The 21,951-nt window shown below is 47.0% G+C and overlaps 2 protein-coding genes across 4 annotated transcripts in view; one reads left to right on the top strand and one right to left on the bottom strand.

Annotated features, from left to right (window-relative positions):
• LOC142584934 (solute carrier family 41 member 1-like) overlaps positions 1-21,951 on the top strand; it is a 268,847-nt gene that overhangs the window by 40,203 nt on the left and 206,693 nt on the right. The window lies entirely within an intron of this gene.
• Positions 1-21,951, bottom strand: part of LOC142584936 (uncharacterized) — a 187,732-nt gene that overhangs the window by 122,244 nt on the left and 43,537 nt on the right. For both annotated transcript variants that reach the window (XM_075695297.1, XM_075695296.1), the window contains one exon: positions 14,096-14,176. In XM_075695297.1, coding sequence (XP_075551412.1) covers positions 14,096-14,176 — 81 coding nt within the window. The remainder of the gene's footprint in view (positions 1-14,095; positions 14,177-21,951) is intronic.

Here is a 21,951-nt window from a genome sequence, read left to right as displayed (position 1 = left end):
AACTAGGTATTCTTCTTTGTCACCAAGAATCTCGCCGATGGCCCAGCAAATGTTCGTCTGCCTAATTTTCACAATAGAATTGGTGAAGTATCTTTGCTGTGGATTGCTAATGGACGGCAGGTTTATAAAAAATGATCGATGGTTTCAGGGCCCTTGCCGAAATGACATAGAGACGGCAGCGCCAAAGCAGGCCTGTGTATATAGAACTTAGGGCTGTAATACGGCATCTTATTTTGTGAGTGCGCTGCAGAGCACTGGACTAGTTGTTCAATTGTCTATTACCAGAACTCAAAGCTTTAGGTCAGTACTCCCGAAAGACATTCGCGCTGAAGGCCTTACTCGCGTTTTTAATGGTACTGCGGTCTACGGGGCTTCACGATAGACTTTAAGATCGCCGCCCCCTTCCGCTCTATAGTGTACGCGGTTTGTTGGCGCTCGGCTGTCTTTCTCTCGTTTCCCGCCTTCCACTCTCTTTCTCTTTTTATCCCCCTTAACCCTTCCCCCCGTGCAGGATAGCCAACCGGAACTACCTCTGGTTAACCTTCCGGCCTTTCTATGCATCCTTTTCTCTCTCTCTTCTTAAGTCTGTTATTTGGAATGTCTATATTGCTGAGTGTTTTAAAAGAAATTGTTTTCCAAATCTAGCCGCGGTGATGTAGGCAGATGTTGGCAGAACATACGTGACTGATCCATGTAGGGATGTGCGTGCAAATGCGTCACTCTTTTATGCGATTCCAGCCAATCTTCAACGTCTTTCTCATCGGTGTCAGGGATTCCGCGGTTACTTGGCACCGGCGCATACGATGGCTGGTGAAACTGGAGGGGATGTCTGGCTGGCATCGTCAGCCATGACGGACGGCAGAGTTCGGTTGCGTAATTCCTGGGAGGGGGGGGGATGCAAGACCACAGCACCACCGCCAAAATATAATGCCAACAAATGACTGCACAAGACAGCAGCAGGCAACATTGGCAGCGTCTCAACTGGAGCAGCCCAGGCAATCTCGACCTCGAACCTCACGAGCGACTAGCGATGTGACTACAGCACCAGGCATTTCTCTTCACTACAAAATACAAGTTGTCCCACATAAATTGAGCCAGATTTAAAAAAAAAAATTACCGACGATTACGTTACTTCCTAATGCGAAATTTGAGCGCAGCAAATAAGCTGTTTCACCTTTTCGATAGATTGAGGCAAAGAAATCGAGCAACACATGTATGCGCTATCACAGAATTTTTTTTTTATATTTCCCGTACTCCTGGATCATCTCGACGGCGGCGACGGTAAGCTTCTGCTTCGGCGGCACGCACCTCTGGATTCTGACGGCGACGGCGCTGGGCCTCTGCTCTGGCAGCTCGTTTAGCAGCAGCAGCAGCAGCAGCAGACGGAGGACTTCCATCGGTCGTCTCGCTCATGGCTCAGAAAGAATTGGCAGATAATTTCGCAGTGGCGAACGGCAGCGGCAATTTCGGCTCGGGCGGTGCACATATACAGATCCGCCGCCACCGATCTGGCTCTCTGATTGCCACCGCACAGGGCGAACGGCAGCGGCAATTTCGGCTCGGGCGGTGCACATATACAGATCAGCCGCCACCGATCTGGCTCTCTGATTGCCACCGCACAGGGGTTGCGTTGGAGGAGGAGCGAAGAAAGGAATTAAGTTCGAGCCGGCGCTTTCACAACCGGAGACTCGCAGGAAGAGGGGGCAGGGGGGCGGCGTGTACACCCAGCGGCAAACGATGGGGGCAGAAGCGTGCGCAGCAAGCGGACAACACGATAAAGGGAGGAGGGAAGAGATAGCAGCGACTGACTGATGCCGCTGACGCCGATACAGGGGGGGGGGGTCCCTTTCCTCCTCTTTCTGCATGGCGGCGACGGTGTTCTATGCAGTCACGTTATCTTGACTCTCTAGCGGCGTCAGCGGCATCCAGCGGTATCAGTCGGTCGCTGCTAGCGCTGGGGGGATGAAAGGGGGGCGGAGCTGGTTACGAGGCCGACGACGACGCGAAACCCAGGAACGTACGCCAAAGAGCTGCGCTCTAAAATTAAATGCACTCCGGAAATGACAACAACATAGCCTCACTTTTTCATGCCTGAAATACGGAAGAGCTGGCAGCCCGCTGACTTAGCGTAATGTGGTTGGGTGGGGATGGGGCATTATGGGGCTGGAATGATTTTGCAGTGACCTTCAAGCGCCCTTTGATTCACCATCTGCTGCAATGCACATTTCGCATCGCATAGGCACATTTTCCTAGGCGTTCTTGATCTTATCAGGAATGGAGTAGCAGGCTTGACTTATCTTTTAGGTTCTCTGATGTTATGGTTGGTGTCCGGTATGCTTGATCCTTTACGTATCCCCTGAGAAAGAAATCGAAGAGAGTTAAATCTGGCGACCGTGCTGGTCAAGCAATGGGCTCACGCAGTCCAATCCACAGCTGCGGGAATGCTTTATGCACCCATTTGCAAGCATTCCTGCTGCCACGCGTGGGAACACCACCGCCAAATATCCTTGGTCCTAGACAATGAAACTTCGCAAAGAAAGCCCTTAGGCGCCTCATCAAGGATGTCGTTAGTGCCACCGTAAATTTAACGCCGCACAATAACCAACCACTGGTATTAGTCTTCAAAAACCAGTGAGGCTTATCGTTGCTTCAATAGTGAGCGTTGTGCATGTTCACTTGGGCATTACGTGAGAAAGTTGATTCGTCGGTCGACAGTATTTTGTTGACAAAGCCTGGGTCCCCTTCTGTCTTGATTATAATGCAGTTACAAAGTTTTTTCGATTGGGGTTTAAATCGCTGGACTCGAATATCTGGTGCAACTTCACGTAGTCACATAGTCCCAATTGTCGTTGTGCTCGGGCGCGTACTTAGAGGCCAGCGCTAAATGAGCTTAACTGCGCGCCTTCTATGTCCACTTGACGCACCTAGAGCCAAAACTATATGCACTCTTTGCTCATTGGAGTAAGCCATATCTGCTGCTCAACGTTGGTAGCAGGCCAGATAGCGCGGCTGCGAAGAACACGCAGAGATACGAGTGCCTGAGAAGCACTGGATATATTGAAGATTGCTGGGATTGATTCAATCGAGGCACATAAGGTACGATCTACATCCGTTTAACTGGAACATCCGGCGGGCGCATTCTCTGAGGTACTGACGAGCCGGTAACGATGCACAAGTGTCAAGCAAGACGTGGCCACCCGATACTGTGACCACGACGCGATCCGCACGTGCCGGGTGCGAGATCAAAAAGAACTTCTTGTAGACAGTAAAAGTGAGAAGGAGAGCAAACGGGGCGACTGGGAAAAGAGACATCATCTGAAGAAGACATCCGTAACTTTCCTTGAATATAGCCAATGTTTTTTTACAGTTAGTTAGGTTGGTCCCCTGTGATTTATCTACTTTTATTCGAGCCCCAAGTTTAATGTTGTAGCCTCATCGTTCAATTCAACAACTACCAGAAGGTCATTTGTGTACAAAGTCAAAATTGTAGCAGGGCTGCTGAGCACGAGGTCGCGGGATCGAATCCCGGCCACGGCGGCCGCATTTCGATGGGGGCGAAATGCGAAAACACCCGTGTGCTTAGATTTAGGTGCACGTTAAAGAACCCCAGGTGGTCAAAATTTCCGGAGTCCTCCACTACGGCGTGCCTCATAATCAGAAAGTGGTTTTGGCACGTAAAACCCCAAATATTAAAAAAAATAAAAAAATTGTAGCAGTCGTCATCGCCTTGCATCGTTCACACAGGCTTCGCCCTTACCTTCATTCAAGCAAAATCTAAATGCTGCTTTCATTTTTTTTTTCTTTTTCGTGGCCATAGACGCTCTATCTCTTCGCCAACGCTCGGCCACCAGCATGCAGGTGTAACGTCACGCGATAAGAGTCGCATGCCCAGATACCTACACCAGACATAAAGCCCTGTCGCGGGACAGTCTCGCTGCAGCCAAACTTGTTCATCCATCGCAGGCTAGACAGCCGCACACTAACAGTGCGCATGCGCCTCGTCACGTAGTATTTTTTCACCTTTCGAGGGCTTTCTTTGAAACGCGGAAAAGAATACACGTGAGAAATGCCATGTTGAAACCAATTTTTTGAGAGATTTCTCAAGGAACTCGGAAGTTCGCGCATTACACTTGTGGTCTGCAGCGAATACATAAAAAGTTGTGTAATTAAGTATACCTAGTCCGGTAGTGAAGGGGGAAATAAAAAAGATAGCCTGAGTAACTCCAGGCTAGTGCCAACAGTATGCATTCGGTTCAACTCACGTCAGGAGTCCCTTTCAATGTTAAAACTTTGGCTCAAGTTATGTGGGACATCTTGTGTTTATTATACGAAGAATTGATATGAAGAAGTGCGCCGTGCAGAGCTCCGCGACTTCCAGTCGGCGTCAGTCACATCCTCCACAGCCATGTCAGACTTCTTTGTCATAATTGGTAGAGGTTTTATGGGTCTCCTGCAACCCTGGAATTGCGTAGCCGGGCTCTTCCTGCCATCATGACCACCGATACCACCACGAGGTCGCCACCATCTACTCCCCAGTATAACATATTCCCCGGCACACTCCATCAGTGAGACCCTCCCATCCTCAGCGGCACTGACGACCATTACGTTGATGACTGGCCCTCATCTTATGAATGCGTCAGAGTGAACAACAAATAGGAAGACATCATGAAAGTAACCACCATCCTTTTTTACCTCACCGGAAGTAACCGCTTGTTGTTTCGGAACCACGAAAGCGATATCCCAAGCTGGACTGTATTCAAGATAAAGCTCAGCGAGGCCTTTAGTCGCCCTGGTTCGTGCCAAACAGCGTCTGCAGTCGCGGTCTCAGCAACCTGGTGGGACATTTACCAGCTATATCGAAGATGTCATCTACCTGAGTAAACGGGTCGATGCGTCAATGACCAAGGGCAATAAACTCAGACCTATAATGAAGGGTATTGACGAGCAAGCGTTTCAGATGCTGATTTCCATGAGCCTCTATACGGTTGCCCAAGTTATTTAGCTGTGCCAAAGCTATGACGAGCTCCGCCGACAACGCGTCGCCACCCGCTGCCCTGTTCCACATCAGGAATCGTTGTCTCACTTAACCCGACCCTTTCAAGATGCCCCCTTCCTCTGGCAGATCAAGACTTTCGTGCGGGAAGGAGTTACTTGACAGCTCTCCCTCATCTCCAATCCACCGGAGTAAAGTTTGTCCCTCAGCTTGACCCTACGACATGTTATGTTAGTGTTAAGTCATGTTAGTGCTAGTGTTAAGTGTTAGTCTTATTTAGTGTTGTTAGTGTTAGCGTTAGTGTTAGTGTTAGTGTTAAGTCATGTTAGTGTCCAAGGTCCTTCCAAAGGAGTGGGCGCCTCAGGTCAGCCTCCCATTCACTTACACCGAAGCCATCCCACGACCACGACCATCAAAGTTTCGGGCTCCGCCTCCGATGCGTAGCCCTGTTTTCACCTCCACGCCACCGCGACCTCGAGTCCATCGAATAGTTCATTGCTGGCTCATAGCGGACATTCGGCCCATCTGCTATTTCTGTGGTCTTCCCTGACACGTTGCACGCCTGTGCAGCTACCGTCCACTTCATCCACGTGATGACCCACGCACCACTGCTTACGACCATCCGTTGTGTTACGCTCCAGACCGCGATATACAGCGTCCTCATTCAAGCCTTCGACCAGATTCTCACCGCCGTTCTCCCTCTCCCCATTGTCGCTCACTCGCCCCGATGCGTCATCATCCCTCTACCGCGGACACGGAAAACTAAGCAGTGCAGTTCCCAAGGCAAGAACTGCGTCATCGTCGCCAAGCTCAAGCCCTCTTTATTCGTCGCCCAACACATACTGACGTCGCTGTTGAAGGTGTCTCAGTGCTTGCCCTCATTGACACAGGTGCAGCCATACCTGTAATTGCCGAAAAACTATGCCGCTCCATACGAAAAGTCACGACGCCTTTCTTCGGGGCATTACTCCGCACGGCTACGGCAGAGCGCATCCGTCTTGTGGCCATCGTGTGCCGTCATACATGAAATTCAAGGACTGCTCTACATAGTCGAGTTCGCCATTCTTCCCCACTGCTCCTACGATATTATTTTAGATCGAGAGTTGCTCTCCCATCACCAACCTGTCATTGATTGCTCTGGCGCAGAAGTAGCCTTCTCTTCGCTTGGCAGTGCCATATCTTACGAGGTTTCGCTTTCCTGCGCCAATTTGTCTCTCACTGACGACATTCAAATACCTCCCCATACATGCGGCCAAAGTAACCTTCGTTTTTTAAGTATTGTCATAGTTAGGCGAATGTTACAGGTGGTTGGATGTGCAGCATTCAGTTTGAGTTAAATGCTATGGTTGAGTTGGATCGCGAATAAAATACTGCACGCACCCTATTAGGCGCCGCGAAACAGAGATGTGGTTTCTGTAATATCCTGGTTCGTAAAGCAAGGCAAGCGATTTAATTGAGCCTTTCTTTTCAGGCTGCGAAACTTGTGAACTCAACTTCATTCAGCGAGGGCGCTGAGAAGCAATCTTCAGCTCAGTACTTCGTAAAAGGAGAGGTGTTTTTCTCAACTACCGTTGCGCAAGTTTTGATGAGATTGTTGCATTTAAACTGAAACAACAAATCTTAGTGACTGTCTAAAGCGGATTTAAAATTTTTGTCATATGGTTTGAAGAAAGAAACTCAAATATTTTAAATCAACGAGTGCCTAAGCTGCGCAGGAGCGTAACTCGGGCATAAAAGAGACATCATAATTCTGTATAAACAACTAATAATGCATCAAAAGCGGTGAAATTGAATGGAATATACACAACTCTTAACTAAATCACTAATTATAGAGCACAGCATGTGAAAAACACTCGTGAGCATTTTAAGGATTTCATATAAGCTGTAACTTCAGACATGAAATCTGTCCGTTTGAGTTGCCGTTACAGATGCAGCTTGCACAACTATTATATTTATCTTCATTGCACAGTTGCGTATTGGTCAAACTAACATGCTTTTCTTTTTATTTCTTTTTCTTGAAACGAATTTTTCACAATTTTTTGACGCAATCAATCAACATTTCTCTTCATAAAGTTCATGGAATTAAGCTTTTTTCTCTCGAAATTTTATTCCCAAACGTTTTGATGCGGACTCAGAAAAAAAAACATATTTGTGCTTTAAAAATATTTCAATGGGAGGCACTGGAGCTGGCAAAATGCTAAAGCTTCCTCTTAGAAGGCTCCTCTCCAGGTTTGGACATTGAAGAAAGGAAATTTATTAGCAGGGACCCATGCCTGGAAGTGATCAATGTTACGCGGAACACGCTGTTGCCTAGCTCTTTCCCAGAACCGAGTGTTCAGCATCATTGTTCCATCATCCGACGCACAAAAGGACTCGAAACCTCAAGTTAGGCCTGAAGGTGACTGCAGTCCTTCTGCAATGAAATATTGGGATGCGTTGGGAGGCTGGGGGACTTATTTACATTTAGCAAACTGTATACTCGGGGCGAATTATTTCTTCACCTAATTTGTTACATAGCTTTCTTTATTTTCAGCATGGTGCTCTACAATATGGTGCAAACGGTACTGATGTTTTGCTATTAAAGTGGCAGGTTTCTTTTGGCAGTTTTTATCATCGTGTACAAATTTGCGTTCGTAGTTCCATAAAACAAAAGTCGACACTACCTCCGAAGCCTACAACGCGTCGCAACTCTTCATATAACGTTGTAAGTGTTGTACTAGCTTTGGCGTTGGGGTGCTAAACAGGAGGGTGATTGCGTTGCACTGCACGTTAGGCTGATAACGCCGGCTGTGGGGGTAGCGTTTCCATGGAGACGAAATGCAATGCCGTGTGTCCTCCTGTGGGCGCACATTAAACGAACCCACGTGGTCAGAAATATTCTGCCAGTCCTCTACTAGTTCACGCTTCATAATCATATCAGAATTTCCTCCCGCAAAAGGTAGCATTCATATTCAATTTACGTGCTCATACAGTGGCAGCTACAGATGTTCTGTCATTTTATATACCTTTCATCGCTCAAGAATATTAGACCAGTGCATGTATTTCTTTTAGCAAGTGATGTTTCTTCTAAGAAGACACACGGCACGGTTGAATGAATACAGATTCCCTTAGTTCATTGGCCGAACCTGTGCTCACGATGCAAGGTAACATTAAAGACAAAAACTATTTGCGACAACCAGAATCGTTGAATCTTGTTTCCCGCCTAAATTGCAGGCCGGCAGTTTTACACACCTCAGCTCTAATTCCTTAGCAATCGCTGGTGCACACAGGTGTTATAAATAGTGCCGCATTTATAGCGCCGCATATTCATTCTCATTAAATACCCCAGTCTCAATTTCAAATTGACGACAATGTTCACATTTCAACGGCGGCAGTTCCGTCACAGTGGTTACAGACTCAAGGTAAGTCACTGTTACGACAGTATAATTATAAAATAAAATGAGTATGCTTTATTGTTACTGTGCCAGGCCTGACAACCGCGACAAGCACTTCCGAAAAACTATTTTTTGCGATTTTCAATCCAGTACATATAGGTTATGCCTCCATTGAGTTTTGTTAACAAACGATGTATATTGCATTTTTCAAATCACAATAATAAATATTGTCAGTGAAAAAATTGTGTACAAGCAACGTGCATACTTCCTTTCTGCAGAACAAGCTTTCAGTATGGAATGTGATACCAGAAAAGAAATTTCTTAGAGGTATAAAAAATATCCGCAATACAAACATGCTTTAAGTCAGAATAGGCAGTTCCGGCTTTATTTGGGCAATATAAAATTGCATATTTTTCTTATCATCTCGTCGTCTATCTACCTCTGAGGCACTTATAGTAGCAATAGGTGTATTCTGCAGCGTCCTTCTGGCCGCGTGCTTCATTGAACTTTCTCAAACATTTGTGAAACTCAAAGCGCCCGTCGTCTTTGTCAGTTAGCTGGCTTTTCCTCACATGTAATTCAAAGTGCCTTGTATCTGTACAAACAAAAAGAAATGCACTTTCAGTATGCAAAAAAATTTACTTAGTCTTCTTCGGAAGGCAACTGCTAATAGCCTTCCGTTGGTCGATTGTTCTATTGAGAACACTGAATTAACACTTCTTATTTTCGACCGTACCTAAAACGGTTTTACACCTCAAGACTTAAAGTAGTAGGACAGAATGCTATGATTGCTGTATTAGGGCACAATGGCGCAACCTTGGTTATCCTGGAATTCTTAACAAGCTTCAGAATCTAAGTAATGCGCGTTCATATTTAAGACACCAGGATTTCGGGTAAATACAAAGAACCTCAGTCAACGGTCCTGAACATTGAAGAGAATTTGGGAATCGCTGCTCTTGACCACCAAAACAACGTAAAGTCCGGAACTTGTATTTATATATTGACCCAATAGGTTTGTCATTTTAACTGTTACCCACCCGTTATATCTCACAAGTCACTCAACAAGCACTAGTCGACAACGTGGCAACTATACAAGACAAGCACATACCGCAAAGCCACGCTGCACTGTCACATCTACCCAAACGGTTACAACCCACACTTTATTATCCTTTTTTATTCTTCTGTCAGCATACTTCTGGGCATTTCTTCCCATCCGTGTAATTCCCTGCAGTGTGTGTGGTCAAACATGTACCTGCTAATACCTCTACCTTTCAATAAATATATTTCACTTTTCTTGTTTCTTTGCTAAATTCTCCCATTCGAATGACGCCACCATGGGTCGGAATCCCGCCAATGCTCGCGCGTTGCGGATAACCGCGATTACCTGTTTACCCACAGAAGGCCGAAGGTTAAAAACATTTATCGTCGTTGTTAGCAATTAAGGATTTCGCTCACTTCATTTTTCAGCTAAACAAATTCACAGTTTTCTGAGTGGTAGCTGGGGGGAAAAGAGTTCGCCTTATAAGAGACTTCATTCAAAGTTCTCCATTCTCCAACCATTTTATTAAGTTCTGCGCTAGCGGAACATCATCCAGTCAATTACTGTAAACACATTACGTGCGGCAGAGTTTGAAGCGCTTAAATTGTTTCATTCCAAAGCCTAAAGTACGGCCGCTACAACTGCAATTCTTGGCATGAACTTGGGCAAGAGATCAGTGGTGCTTGCTTTAAGATGCCGTTTATGATAAATTTACTCACTCTTGCGTCACCGCTTCAAATTAGCAAATTTAATTAATTCCTGGGCACACCGAAATTCTTCCCCAGATCAAGAACATGGGGGAGTATGGAGGGCAGGTCTTCAGCAGCAGCATGAGCGCTGTCGAGTTGTGGAAGGCAAAAGTACACGCACTATTTCCTAGTTCACTTTTCCTTTTAACAACAATTTCTTATACTTTCATCAACTGTTCCTTATTACCGTGTATTATCATCCACATGAAAATTCTCCAAACTTTTTATCTGCAGCAGATCTCCTATTTTAATTCGCGTCTGTTGTCGCGAAGGGCGTATACCGCGGACCCCTATTTCTTTTCGTGACTGTTAGGCCGTCCTCGATGTGGCAGAGCTGGAGAGACATCGGTGTCCGACAAGTGGAAACATGAAAATGAGCGGCGCGGGAATAACCACGACTGCACCTTGGGCATCTGCTCTCATCCAGCCGATGAAGGTGAACCCGACACTCCTTTTGCCTACGTGTCCTGCGGCCGGTGCATGCTCGGCTGTACTGTCCATCCAGGGGGGCCGACTCAACTGCCATTGTTAATTTTGTTGTGTAGGTGGCGGTTTATTAACCGTGTTTGGTTGCTTACACTCTGATCTCTATTGGACCATGAGTGCTTGCCTAATTGGTCTGAGCAGATGATTGGTGGAGAAGCGTGCGCCTCTTGACAGTGCGCGTGCCCTTTTAATGCTGTGGAACCGAATTTAAGGAAGGGGTCTGAGTCGTTTCGAGGGAGCAAGGAGAAAGCTATCCATGGCGCCACTTCAGCTGCCCTTACTCACACCTTATCATCACCTCCCACCTCCCATTATCCCTCAAGATAAAAGTGTATAATAGCTGTGTCTTACCAGTACTCACGTACGGGGCAGAAACCTGGAGGCTCATGAGAAGGCTTCTACTTAAATTGACGACGACGCAACGAGCTATGGAAAGAATGATGGGTGTAACGATAAGGGATAAGAAAAGAGCAGATTGGGGGAGGGAACAAACGCGAGTCAATGATATCTCAGTTGGAATCAAGAAAAAGAAATGGGCATGGGCAGGACATGTAATGAGGAGGGAAGATAACCGATGGTCATTAAGGGTTACGGAGTGGATTCCAAGGGAAGGGAAGCGTAGCAGAGGGCGGCAGAAAGTTAGGTGGGCGAATAAGATTAAGAAGTTTGCAGGGATGACATGGCTACAATTTGTACATGACCGGGGTATTTGGAGAAGTATTGGAGAGGCCTTTGCCCTGCAGTGGGCTTAACCATGATGATGATGCTGATGATGACGTTGATGATGATCAGTTCCATACACAACCGATCGACACCCATTTCTCTGCCAGCCTGTTGCCGCGGTTCCGAAATGCCTCGGCACTTGCCGTTTCCGACATGTTTCGCCACCTGCGCTGCAGCAGAGCGTCTTTGGCCGTGTGAAGCTACGGACAACGGCAGGAACCTAACCCGATCGGGGACTCCATAGCCTCTTTATAAGGCCGCTTAAAGACTACAGCAAGGGTACGACGTCCTCAAGAGCATTGACTAACCGAGAAGTTCCGGTGACGACGACAGGCAACCACGATGCCAGCTGTGCAATCCCATCGTCCACATCGCTCCCGAATGCTCGCAGAGAGTCGGAGAAGATGGACGCGCAGCGAGGGGGCAACCTGATAGTCGTGGAGAGCAGATTTACCCGCTCGGTAAACGAGGAAGCCTGCTTGTAGGAGTACCGCCCGGCCGACGATGTTGTAATCTGTCGCAAAGTCAGTCTCTGGTATTGTCGTTGCGAGGAAAGGGGACCGACTCAACGTTACGGCTGCGCTCTAGCTTCGAGCACTGAAACTCCGACAGGGTTTCCTTCCTTCGGCGTGATTCCGCACCACCAAGTGAAAAAAGTCGCACACCGTTGCTCGTGCTGGATCACGTGCACGCTGTAGAAAATCAGAGGGAAGACGCAAGGTTGATGGAAGTTATGCACAATTTTGAGCCGCCGAATGTAACCGCTGTCAGGAAACTGAAAAGAACGGCACGGAGCTTCCGGTAAGTCAATGGTGCTTTGCACAGAAGAGAGAAAGGCTTTTATGAAGGTCGCACGGCACTCGTTGTCCAAAAGAGTTTAAGGTCGGAGGTTTTAAGGCACTGTCATGCCGACACTACGGCGGACCATGTCGACGTCAAGCGCACATGGGGGAAAGTGCGCCTCCGTTATTTTTGGCTGAAGATGTTCTCCGATGCTAGCAAGTACGTCCCTCCTTCTCTGGCTGCAAGATTCACCAGAATCAATAGCCAGCACCCAGAAAGCCGGCCACTGTCGCCCCCTTTGTGGCCTCAAAGGATGAGCGGATACTCCAGGTCGATAAAGGCCAAGGCACGCAACGTGGAATCGAAGACCACAAGAGAGTAGCCCACCGACTCCAGCATCATCCCAATCCAGTAAACAAAACTCGGCAGAAACACAGCAGCTGAATGTTGAACGGTTAAAACCCTGTCATCTCCGACAGTGCTCCGATGGAGACGCAGAAGAAGAGTCTGTTAAGGAATGCTGTAAGAAAAAATGTAATGTGTAATATTCGTCGTGCTGCGCGCAAGCGCAGTTCGCGTCCTGACCTGACGCTTGCCTCTTGCGATCGTGTGTGTGAAAGAGAAAGCCGTGATCGATTGCGCCAAGCCAACAACTCGGACGAGACCGAACTTTACTTCGACCGGAGAACATCTGCAAGACAGTGCGGACCTAGAAGCGTTGCAGCTTACGACACAGCAATGATGTTTATTACAGCGCTGGTGAATGAACGTTTGTTCAATTTGTTTGTGTTTCGTGATAGCTCGGTTTTTTTCTGTTTTGTTTAATCGCGCTTCTTATATTTTATTCTTATTTTATTTTCCCCCTTTCTTCCTTACCGCTACTTCATTTTTTTTTAATGAACGCCGCACATATTCATATTATGAAGGCTCCTTTCTTTTGACGTTCGAAGTGCTTTGCAAAAACGAGCCGAACATTGTTTTTCGTAGAGGGGAGGTGTCGCGAAGGAAGTATGCCGCGGTCCCCTTTTTTTTATACTGTTGGTTCTTCCTTGATGCATGGGAACCGGGCAGAGATGTGCGTCGAAACGTGATAACACAAAAGCTTGTGGCCTCTGGAGCACTTGCGCGGGAATGGGCAAAACGGCGCCTCGGACATGTGCTATTACCCGGCACCAATAGAACCTCACAGTCTCTCTGCGTACTTGTCGCGTGGTCGTTTCACGCTCAGCTATAGTGTCCTTAAGGAGGAGAGGGTGGGGGAGGGAGTAGGGGAGGGGTGATTCATTTGTCATGGCCAATTTTGTTGTTTGCGTGGTGTTGTCGTGACCATGCCTGATTGCTTAAACATTGACCGCTATAGAATCATGTCAGCTTGCCTGATTGGTCGAAGTAGACAATTCGTGGAGAAGCCTGTGTCTCCCGACAATGTGGAGGGTCTCGTGGATCACGTGAAAAGCAATTGAAGGAAGGGGTCTGAATCGTTTCGGGGAGCAAGGAGGCAGCAGCTCATGGCCCCACGGATGCGCGGAGGCGAGCGCCATCTGGATGGTGTTGCAATGAACCGGGCGCGCCGCTTATGAATGGTAGGAACTCTGGAGGGTGGGCTTGTGTTTGAGTTTCCGCGTAACATAATTAGATTTTTCTCGTATATTCGCTTTACAATCTGACGCAATCTGTCTGTAGCTTGCTTGTTAGTCGTAGTTTGCGATTTTTCTGACGCATATTACTTTGAGAAATCCAACTAGTTCAATAACACCTGTGCCCTGCACGGAGGGATTGCGTGGTTGGTCATACATGGTTAGGAATCATTTTTGACTCACAAGACGCTCGGCGCTGGTTGCCGATACCGGGTTTTTTGCGACAAAGGACGCTTAGCGCCATCACGCTAAATATCATTGCCGCTGTTCCATGCATTGCTACCGCATCTGCTAGCCCGCTGCCCACTTACCAAAATTGTCCAAGTAAGTAAATACCCCACATTTTCCTTTTGGGTCGTAATGAATAAGAGTCAGTCTTAAATTTTTTTCTCCTGTAACAGAAAAGAAAGTAGGAATGTCGACAATAATTTAAAACACATGCTTGTAAAGAACGTTGATGTCTTTTGTCACCACGATTCTAAAAGCTGCTATATTGTGATAATATACATTTGGATCACTAAAGAGGAGTACCATGTTAAAAAAATGACAATATAGCTTCTTTTAATAGCCAGAACACCATAGCTAGCTGCCCTTGGGCTATGTCAAAATCTCTACAACTCCTCTGGAGCCTCATTGGTAATCCATTGCAGGCACATTTGTATTGCGTTCTACTTCGTAAATAGCTTGTTAGTTGTGCAGAAGGAAATAAGACAAAGTAAATTATATAAATATTTTATTCATAGTGTACCTTTTAAGCTTTTGTTTGCGGTAGATACAAAACTGCATTTACCCTTGGTGTAGTTGCTGGAAAGTATGTGCGGCAGTACTCTACGTCCGATACCCCTTAGCAACGGGTGAACAATTTTTCAACAATTTCAGCAGGGAAGATTCCAGCCTACTAGGCCACGGTATGAACAAACATCGCAAATTGAGAGCTAGAATAGTGACATATTCTTAGCAGACAATTAGTTCTAAATGTTCCATCAGGAATACCGCTTGGCACACGTACCTTGCAGCCGATTTCTTCTAAAGAACAAATGAAATTACAAAGCAACCTCCGTTGCCACCCAAGTAGTCACATATCACGCTTTTGTAGGTAGGTATTTTGTCCCTAGGTTGCACTATGTACTTAAGCCGCCCCGCACCTAAAGTGCCACTTCCTCGAGGACCAGTTCAGAACCTATGCCGCGTCTGCGGCCACCTCTGGTAGTAGACGTTGCTGGGTGCCGCATTTCAAACGACAGCGTGTCGAAACACAAGCTGTCACGAGGGAAGAAAGCGAGAACGTGCCCATTGCTGCCGTGCCACTGTGAGGCGCCTGCAGCAACGTAGCATAGTGTGACGGTACCATTGTGCAGTTTTTACAGTTTTGTTAGATAGCAGTATTCTATGGATGGGGCCTTGGAAATGGTTATACAAGAAAAAATATTCCCATTCCCGCACAAAAGGCGAAGCAGCGATTGTGATAGCAAACTAGGAGATGGCTGTCGGAAGTAAGGATATTCCTTTCACGGCTGTATAAACTTGTACACATTCGCTTAATGAAAAATTATAAATGAAAAAATGTGTTAGCTTCACTCAACGAGCACGTAGAAAGAAATAGACACACAGAGACAGCGCTCTCTTTGCGTGTCTGCTCCTTTCTACGTCCTTGCTCAGTCGCGCTTAAACATTCTATCATATATTCGAACCAACGTGCTTTAACTAAATTAACCAGCGCGATGTGATTGGCGCACAGGCGAACATGAACACATCCCGCTCGATGAGCGCGGAAAGTAGCTGTCAAAATTCTGGAGTGAGGAAATGCGGCAGCTGCAAACGAATTGACCTCCGTGCATCTCTCGCTTCAACGCGAACGAAATGTCGAAAGCACAACGCATACGAAGCTACCGGCACCACGTGCACTCTGCAAACACTGCAGATCGCTTTGAAGAAGAGGCCCGTGTGGGTGCGCACTTTGGCTACGTCGAAGATCGCTTTCAAGACACACGAGCGCGGGCAACGCGTAAAAACGGAGTCTGCCAATGGCAGACGCCGTTTAGGCAGACGTTTACTACGGCGTGCGCTATTCGCGAGGCCAACACCGTAGTAGGCGTCGCAGTTGTCTTCACTCTATGCAGCGGTGGGCGAGCAACCGGAGAACACCCCTCCTCCTTCACCTGCCCACCGTGTCTCACGTGCGACAGGACAGGGCACGCATCCGGGCCTCGTTCCTCGTTCATTGAACCATAGAGAAAGGGACGGTGACTGCGGTGGCAGAAATAGGGCTGGTGCTGTCGCAATAAAAGTTCAGTGCATTTCGAGTATGTGGAGAACGATGATCAGCGAAGCTGTGTATATGGACCCCTTAATGTCGAACTGCACCTCAACTGCAGCTCGGCCCGGCACTGCACTATCTTCGGGATTGGCCCACGTGTGGGGGAGTGCTTAACGTCTGCGTCACCTCCGCCACCGGACGGCCAGGCACTGAACTATTTTCTGGATCGGCCCACATATGAGAAGTGCTGAACGCCTGTGTGCCCTCCGCCGCAGGTTGGCCCGGCATATCACTATCTTCGGCATCGGCCCACGTATTTTTATAACTGCAAACGGAAACGATCCTGAAGGAACTAACCCTGAACAGCTTCGCTGTTACTAGCTGTACAATTGTTTACGTCTTTTAGGTTTCCTAATTATTTATTAAATATTTAATCACTTATATTAATAAGTTAATTGCAGTGACGAAGGCGGGAGCAGTGGCGTGATGACGCTGAGGGGCGCCAACGAGCCATTTGCGGAGGACGACGACGCTGGAGCTAAGCGTTATGATCATAGTTTTTTGTTTAAACACGGAAACGACTCTGGGTGAACTAGCCCTTAACAGCTTCGTTCTATTTGGCTGTAAAATTGTTTACGTCTTTTGAGTTGCCTAATTAATTAATGACGATGAGAACGCGGACGCAGTGGCAGGAGCGTGTTCGCGCGATGGCGACGCCCCAACGAGCCAGCTGCGGAAGACGACGACGTTGGAGCCAAACGTAATGATCGTTTTGCGTTTAAACACGGACACGATCCTGGGTGAACCAGCCCCCAACAGCTTCGCTGTAATTCGCTGTAAAATTGCTTACGTCGTTTGGGTTTATTAATTAATTATTTGATAATGTTGTTACATCGGGCAAACGTGGAGCTACATTAACGATCGGCTGCGCGAGCATGCCGCTTCAGTAAAAGGAAACCCGTACAGTCATCTGGTCATCCGTACAGTCATCTGTTACAGTCATCAATGTAACACGCGTGGTTGTACCCCGATCTTTAAGTGCGACATAATTGGCAGATATATCGAAAACCGTGTGCGGGAAATCTTTGAGGCATTTTGAATATTCAAAAGTGGAAACGCGTGCATCAGTTCTGCGTCCCTCACACGCTCAACAAAAGAACTGGATTAGCTTCTTGGCTGACGCCTATCCATCCTTCTCATCCTTCTCTTTATGTGCTTTATGCCACATTCAATGATGTCTTTATATGCTGCTTCTGCAAATAAAGCATTTGGTTACTAGTCAGCGCTCTGTCATAAGGTCTTTACTCACTTGTCCTGAGTTGCGCTGTTCCAGTTTTTATTCTATTTATTTAATTAATGGCGATGACGATCATGGGAGCAGTGGCAAGATGACACCGCGGGGCGCCAACGAGCCAGCTGTGGAAGAAGATGCTGGAGCCAATCGTGATGAAGATGTCTGTTGAAACACTGGCACGATCCTAGGGGAAGTAGCCCTTAACAGCTTCGCTGTAATTTACTGTAAAATTGTTTAGGTCTTTTGTGTTTTTTTAATTAATTGATGACGATAATTAAAGGGGGAGCAGTGGCAGGACCGCGTTCGCGCCATGGCACTGAGGGTTGCCAACAAGCCAGCTGTGGAAGAGGACGCAGAAACCATTCGTGATGATGATAGTTTTTGTTTAGAAACAGACACGGGCCTTAGGTAACTAGCCTTTAACAGCTGCGCTGTAATTCGTTGTAAAACTGTTTACCTCTTTTAGGTTTCTTAATTAATGAAGTAATGATGATGAAGAACGTGGAAGCAGTGGCAGGAGCGCGTTCGCGCCATGGCGCCGAGTGGCGCCAACTAGCCAGCTGTGGAAGGAGACGACGCTGGAGCCAATGGTGATGATGACAGTTTTGTGTTTAAACCCTGACATGATCCTGAGGGAAGTAGCCTTCAACAGCTTCGTTGTAATTCGCTGTAAAATTGCTTACGTCTCTTGGGTTACTAATTCATTAATAAATAATTAATGACGATGGCAAACGCGGGAACAGTGGCCAGAGCGCGTTCGCGCCATGGTGCCGAGGGGCGCCAACGAGCCAGCTGTGGAAGACGACGCTGGGGCCAATCGGGATGATGATAGTTTTGTGTCTAAACACGGACACGATCCTCAGGGAACTAGCCCTTAAGAGGTTCACTGTAATTCACTCTAAAATTGTTTATGTATTTTGGGTTTCTTAATTAATTGAGTAATTAATGACGATGTCGAACGAGGGAGCAGTGGCAGGAGCGCGTTCGGTCTATGGCGCTGAGGGGCACCAATGAGCCAGCTGTGGAAGAAGACGACGCTGGAGCCAATCCTGATGATAGTTTGTGTTTAGACACGCACACGATCCTTGAGGATCTAGCCCTTAACAGCTTCGCTGTAATTCCCCGTGAAATTGTTCACTTCGTTTGGGTTCCCAACTAATTAATAAAGAATTATTGACGATGACAAACGCGGGAGCAGTGGCCGGAGCGCGTTCGTGCCATGGCGCTGAGGTGCGCCAACGAGGCAGCTGTGGAAGACGATGCTGGAGCCACCGCGTGGATAATAGTTTTGTGTTTAAACACGGGCACGATCCTTAGAGAACTAGCCCTTAACAGCTTCACTATAATTCAATCTAAAGTTGTTTACGTCTTTGGGTTTTTAATTAAATAAACAATTAATGACGATGATGAAAGCGGGAGCAGTGGCAGGAGCGCGTTCGTGCGATGGCGCCGAGGGGCTTCAACAAACCAGCTGTGGGAGAAGACGACGCTGGAGCCAATCCTGATGAACAAAGTTTTGTGTTTAGACATGAACACGAGGTTGGGGGAACTATACCTTAACAGCTTCGCTGAAAAATTGTGGTTCGGTTCCAAAAATAGCTAAACGCTGTTGAAACGTGGTAGTTTTGTGCAAATATTCAAACTTCTTTGACGGTGTTCAAACTATACGCGGGTTCCACATGCTGGAGCAACGCAGCATGCACCGCAGCTGCTGCTCGGCAATAGGTACGGTACCCTGGCAGTTACTATGCTTGTAGCAACGCTGAAGAGCGCCGCCAGTAGCGTTGCAGGCGTCGTCCCTTCATTGTTCACGAGGTGAGAACGACGGGAAAGCCTCCGTGTTTGTCAGCACTCATTGAAATATTAGACTCCCTTAGGTGTCGTTATCGCCCTCGTCACAGGGGCAAACTTAAGTGTACTCTGAGCGAATGGGCTTAGCTGCTAGTGGAATTCGTACGTTGCCACACGTGAACGCACAGTGACATTTACTGCATGGCGCACTAGTCGGCGAGTGTGTTCGGGATAACTACTTCGCGGAAGCGAGGTGTGTAGCCTCCTTAGCAATGAGTAAAACATAATTAATACTGAAAGCAGATTCGGGGGTAATTTCTAAAAATATTTTTTTAAACGTTAACGTTTCAAGGCAAGAAAATGTGCCACAGTGCAAAAAAAGAAAAACGAAAAAGCGAGAAACTACTCTCACTCTCGGCCACGCCGCAATACGTGAGCAGATGTTTGCTGGAGCGCGCCGTTTGGACTGGCTGTGTTCCAGTACTCGTCGTAGACGACAAAGTAGACTGGTAAGCAGACAGCGATCATCTTAGGTCTCGTTCCAGTTCTCCCGAAGAAGTCAAAGTAGACAGCTTCGCGAAGGCAGCATCGAGGTCAAAAACTAATCAGGCTACTTTCATGTCCAAACAAGATGGCGGCTCAGCAGGGCGCTTGGAGACTCGACGAGAAGGTCGTCTGCGCGCAAGAAAACGTAGACACGCTTTCCTGTGGTCCGAATGTAGCTCACGTCGTGTTTTTCCTAGGTTCGCAGGCGCAAGGACTTCAAATGCAGATATAATGCGTAGTTTCTTCAATCTTTTTTGTCGCCATGAGCTGGGATAACGTCACAGAAGTGCCTTCCAGACAGCTCGAAACGCGTTCCATTACATGGCCTGGCAGCTCTCTGGGTTTTCACCCTTAGCTGTCTACGTAGATTGTGTCCGATGTTGGCGAGAATTCGAACACACCTTCTGTTTGAACTGGTACTGGTCAAGTCTTGTTGTCTTGCCTTTGATCGTGAAGATTAATCTTGGTATTGAGATTGCAAGTAATTACTTCAATTTCACTTAAATCAATCTTAAAGGATGTTTCTAAAAATAAGAATCTGTATTTGCCATTTTAAGTTAACAAATATCTGCTTCGTCTTCTTACTCCCGATCGCTATCGCCACCAATTTAGAAGAACACTTTTTTTTCCTTTTCGTGTAGCGGTACGCCGCCAAAATGACACTCAGCGCGCAGAAGTGCACTTGCTCAAAGTGCACATTAGATTGACCGTGTGATGGGTGTATTACTGTCCATTCTGTTCAGACCATTGCTGATATATAGCATCTCCGCAGGAACATACAGCACCCAGCGCTCATTAACATGTGCTGAACGTTGTGAATGCAGTGTTCACATAACGTGTTCACGCAGCACACAATGTTCTTACAAGCCACCGAAAGCAAAGCATTCGCATGGCTCTGCCTCGTAAGATCTTAAGCACCTCTCGAAGATGTGTCAACATCACGCAGTGTGTAGTCTTTTGCAGCCAAAGGCACTCCGCGTGTCTGGAGACTTTCCAGCGCCCCGAGCGTGAGCAGAGCATGTGTCGTCGATAGGGCGACAGTACGACGACGGCGCAAGTACGCCTTGGACGTGCGTAGAGTTAATGATGCCTTAATATGATTAACTTCACCTCCTAGATTCAAATATAAAAGCGCAAAAAAATAAACACGTGTAGGCAAGAATAACACAAGCGCTAAAGAAGAGGCCGAAGCTAAAGTTGGCCTGAGATATCCAAGAATTAACGCTGTCAATAGCATCTGTCGTCTCGTCACGTTCTCAAATTCTTTTTTTCCTCGCACAGCTGCAGAATAGAACGGCCTTCCTAACGGCGTTGCTGTCGTTATGTGTTCATCGAAGTTCGTTGAAAATGTAAAAAAAAAAAAACTTCCTGTTATTGTGGCTGTGTATTTTTATTCTTGACACCCCTTATGTAATGCTCCATTTATTGGGGCCTTTAAGGTAATAAAATGAAATAAAATGAGATATCCGTTTTTTTTTCTATTGCGATAACATTTATGGGGACACTCGAGGCCTCGGGGACACGGGGACACTCGTTTTATAGCCAGGATTGTTAACCCGAATAACGTTTTATTTTTCCGGGACACAGCTAAGTCCGCTATTGCTAGCAAAAATATAGACTATGTCGGGCACCTCCTGATATGTTTGCTCATTGTGCGCTAGAGAGCCGTATGTATCCTGAAGCGTTATATCGTCCGCACACAAGGGGTAGGCTAATTGCGGGGCTTCCTCTAAGACATGAGCGAGTCTGCGCATAGCTATGTTAAATAGGAGTGGTGGTATTATTGCTCCTTGAAGGGTTCCTTTGTTAGGCATGTCTATAGGATCTGACCGGGTCTGTCCAATGCCTATTGTGGCTGTTTGGTTAGTGAGGAAGGACTTGGCATAGGCAAATATTCGCTCACCGCACCCTATGACATTGAGTTTGTTGTGTTATAGTCTCATGTGAGATGTTATCGAAAGCCCCCTTGAGTTCGACGGCAAGAATTAGGTGTTCGCTACTCTTAGGCATGCGGCGTCTTCTTTCAGGAGATGAAAGGCGTCCTGTGTGGACAGTCCTTCCCTAAAGCCTAGCATGGTAGGTGGCAAAAGATGATTAAAATAGATGTAATTTTGAAGGCGGTTCTGTATGACTCATGCAGTTTTCCCATGCCAGAGGTGAACCAGATGGGACGCAAGGCCTCGTTTTCTGGGGGTTTTCCTGGTTTAAGTATAGTTATGATATTGGCTTTCTTCTACTCTTAGGCTTCCAATTCGTGACCTTGTACCCAGCAGTCTTGA

Source organism: Dermacentor variabilis, chromosome 6 (assembly GCF_050947875.1).
Source record: "Dermacentor variabilis isolate Ectoservices chromosome 6, ASM5094787v1, whole genome shotgun sequence".
Classification (NCBI taxonomy): domain Eukaryota; kingdom Metazoa; phylum Arthropoda; class Arachnida; order Ixodida; family Ixodidae; genus Dermacentor; species Dermacentor variabilis.
The sequence above is the reverse complement of the archived record's forward strand: the minus strand, read 5'-3'. Positions and strand labels throughout refer to the sequence as shown.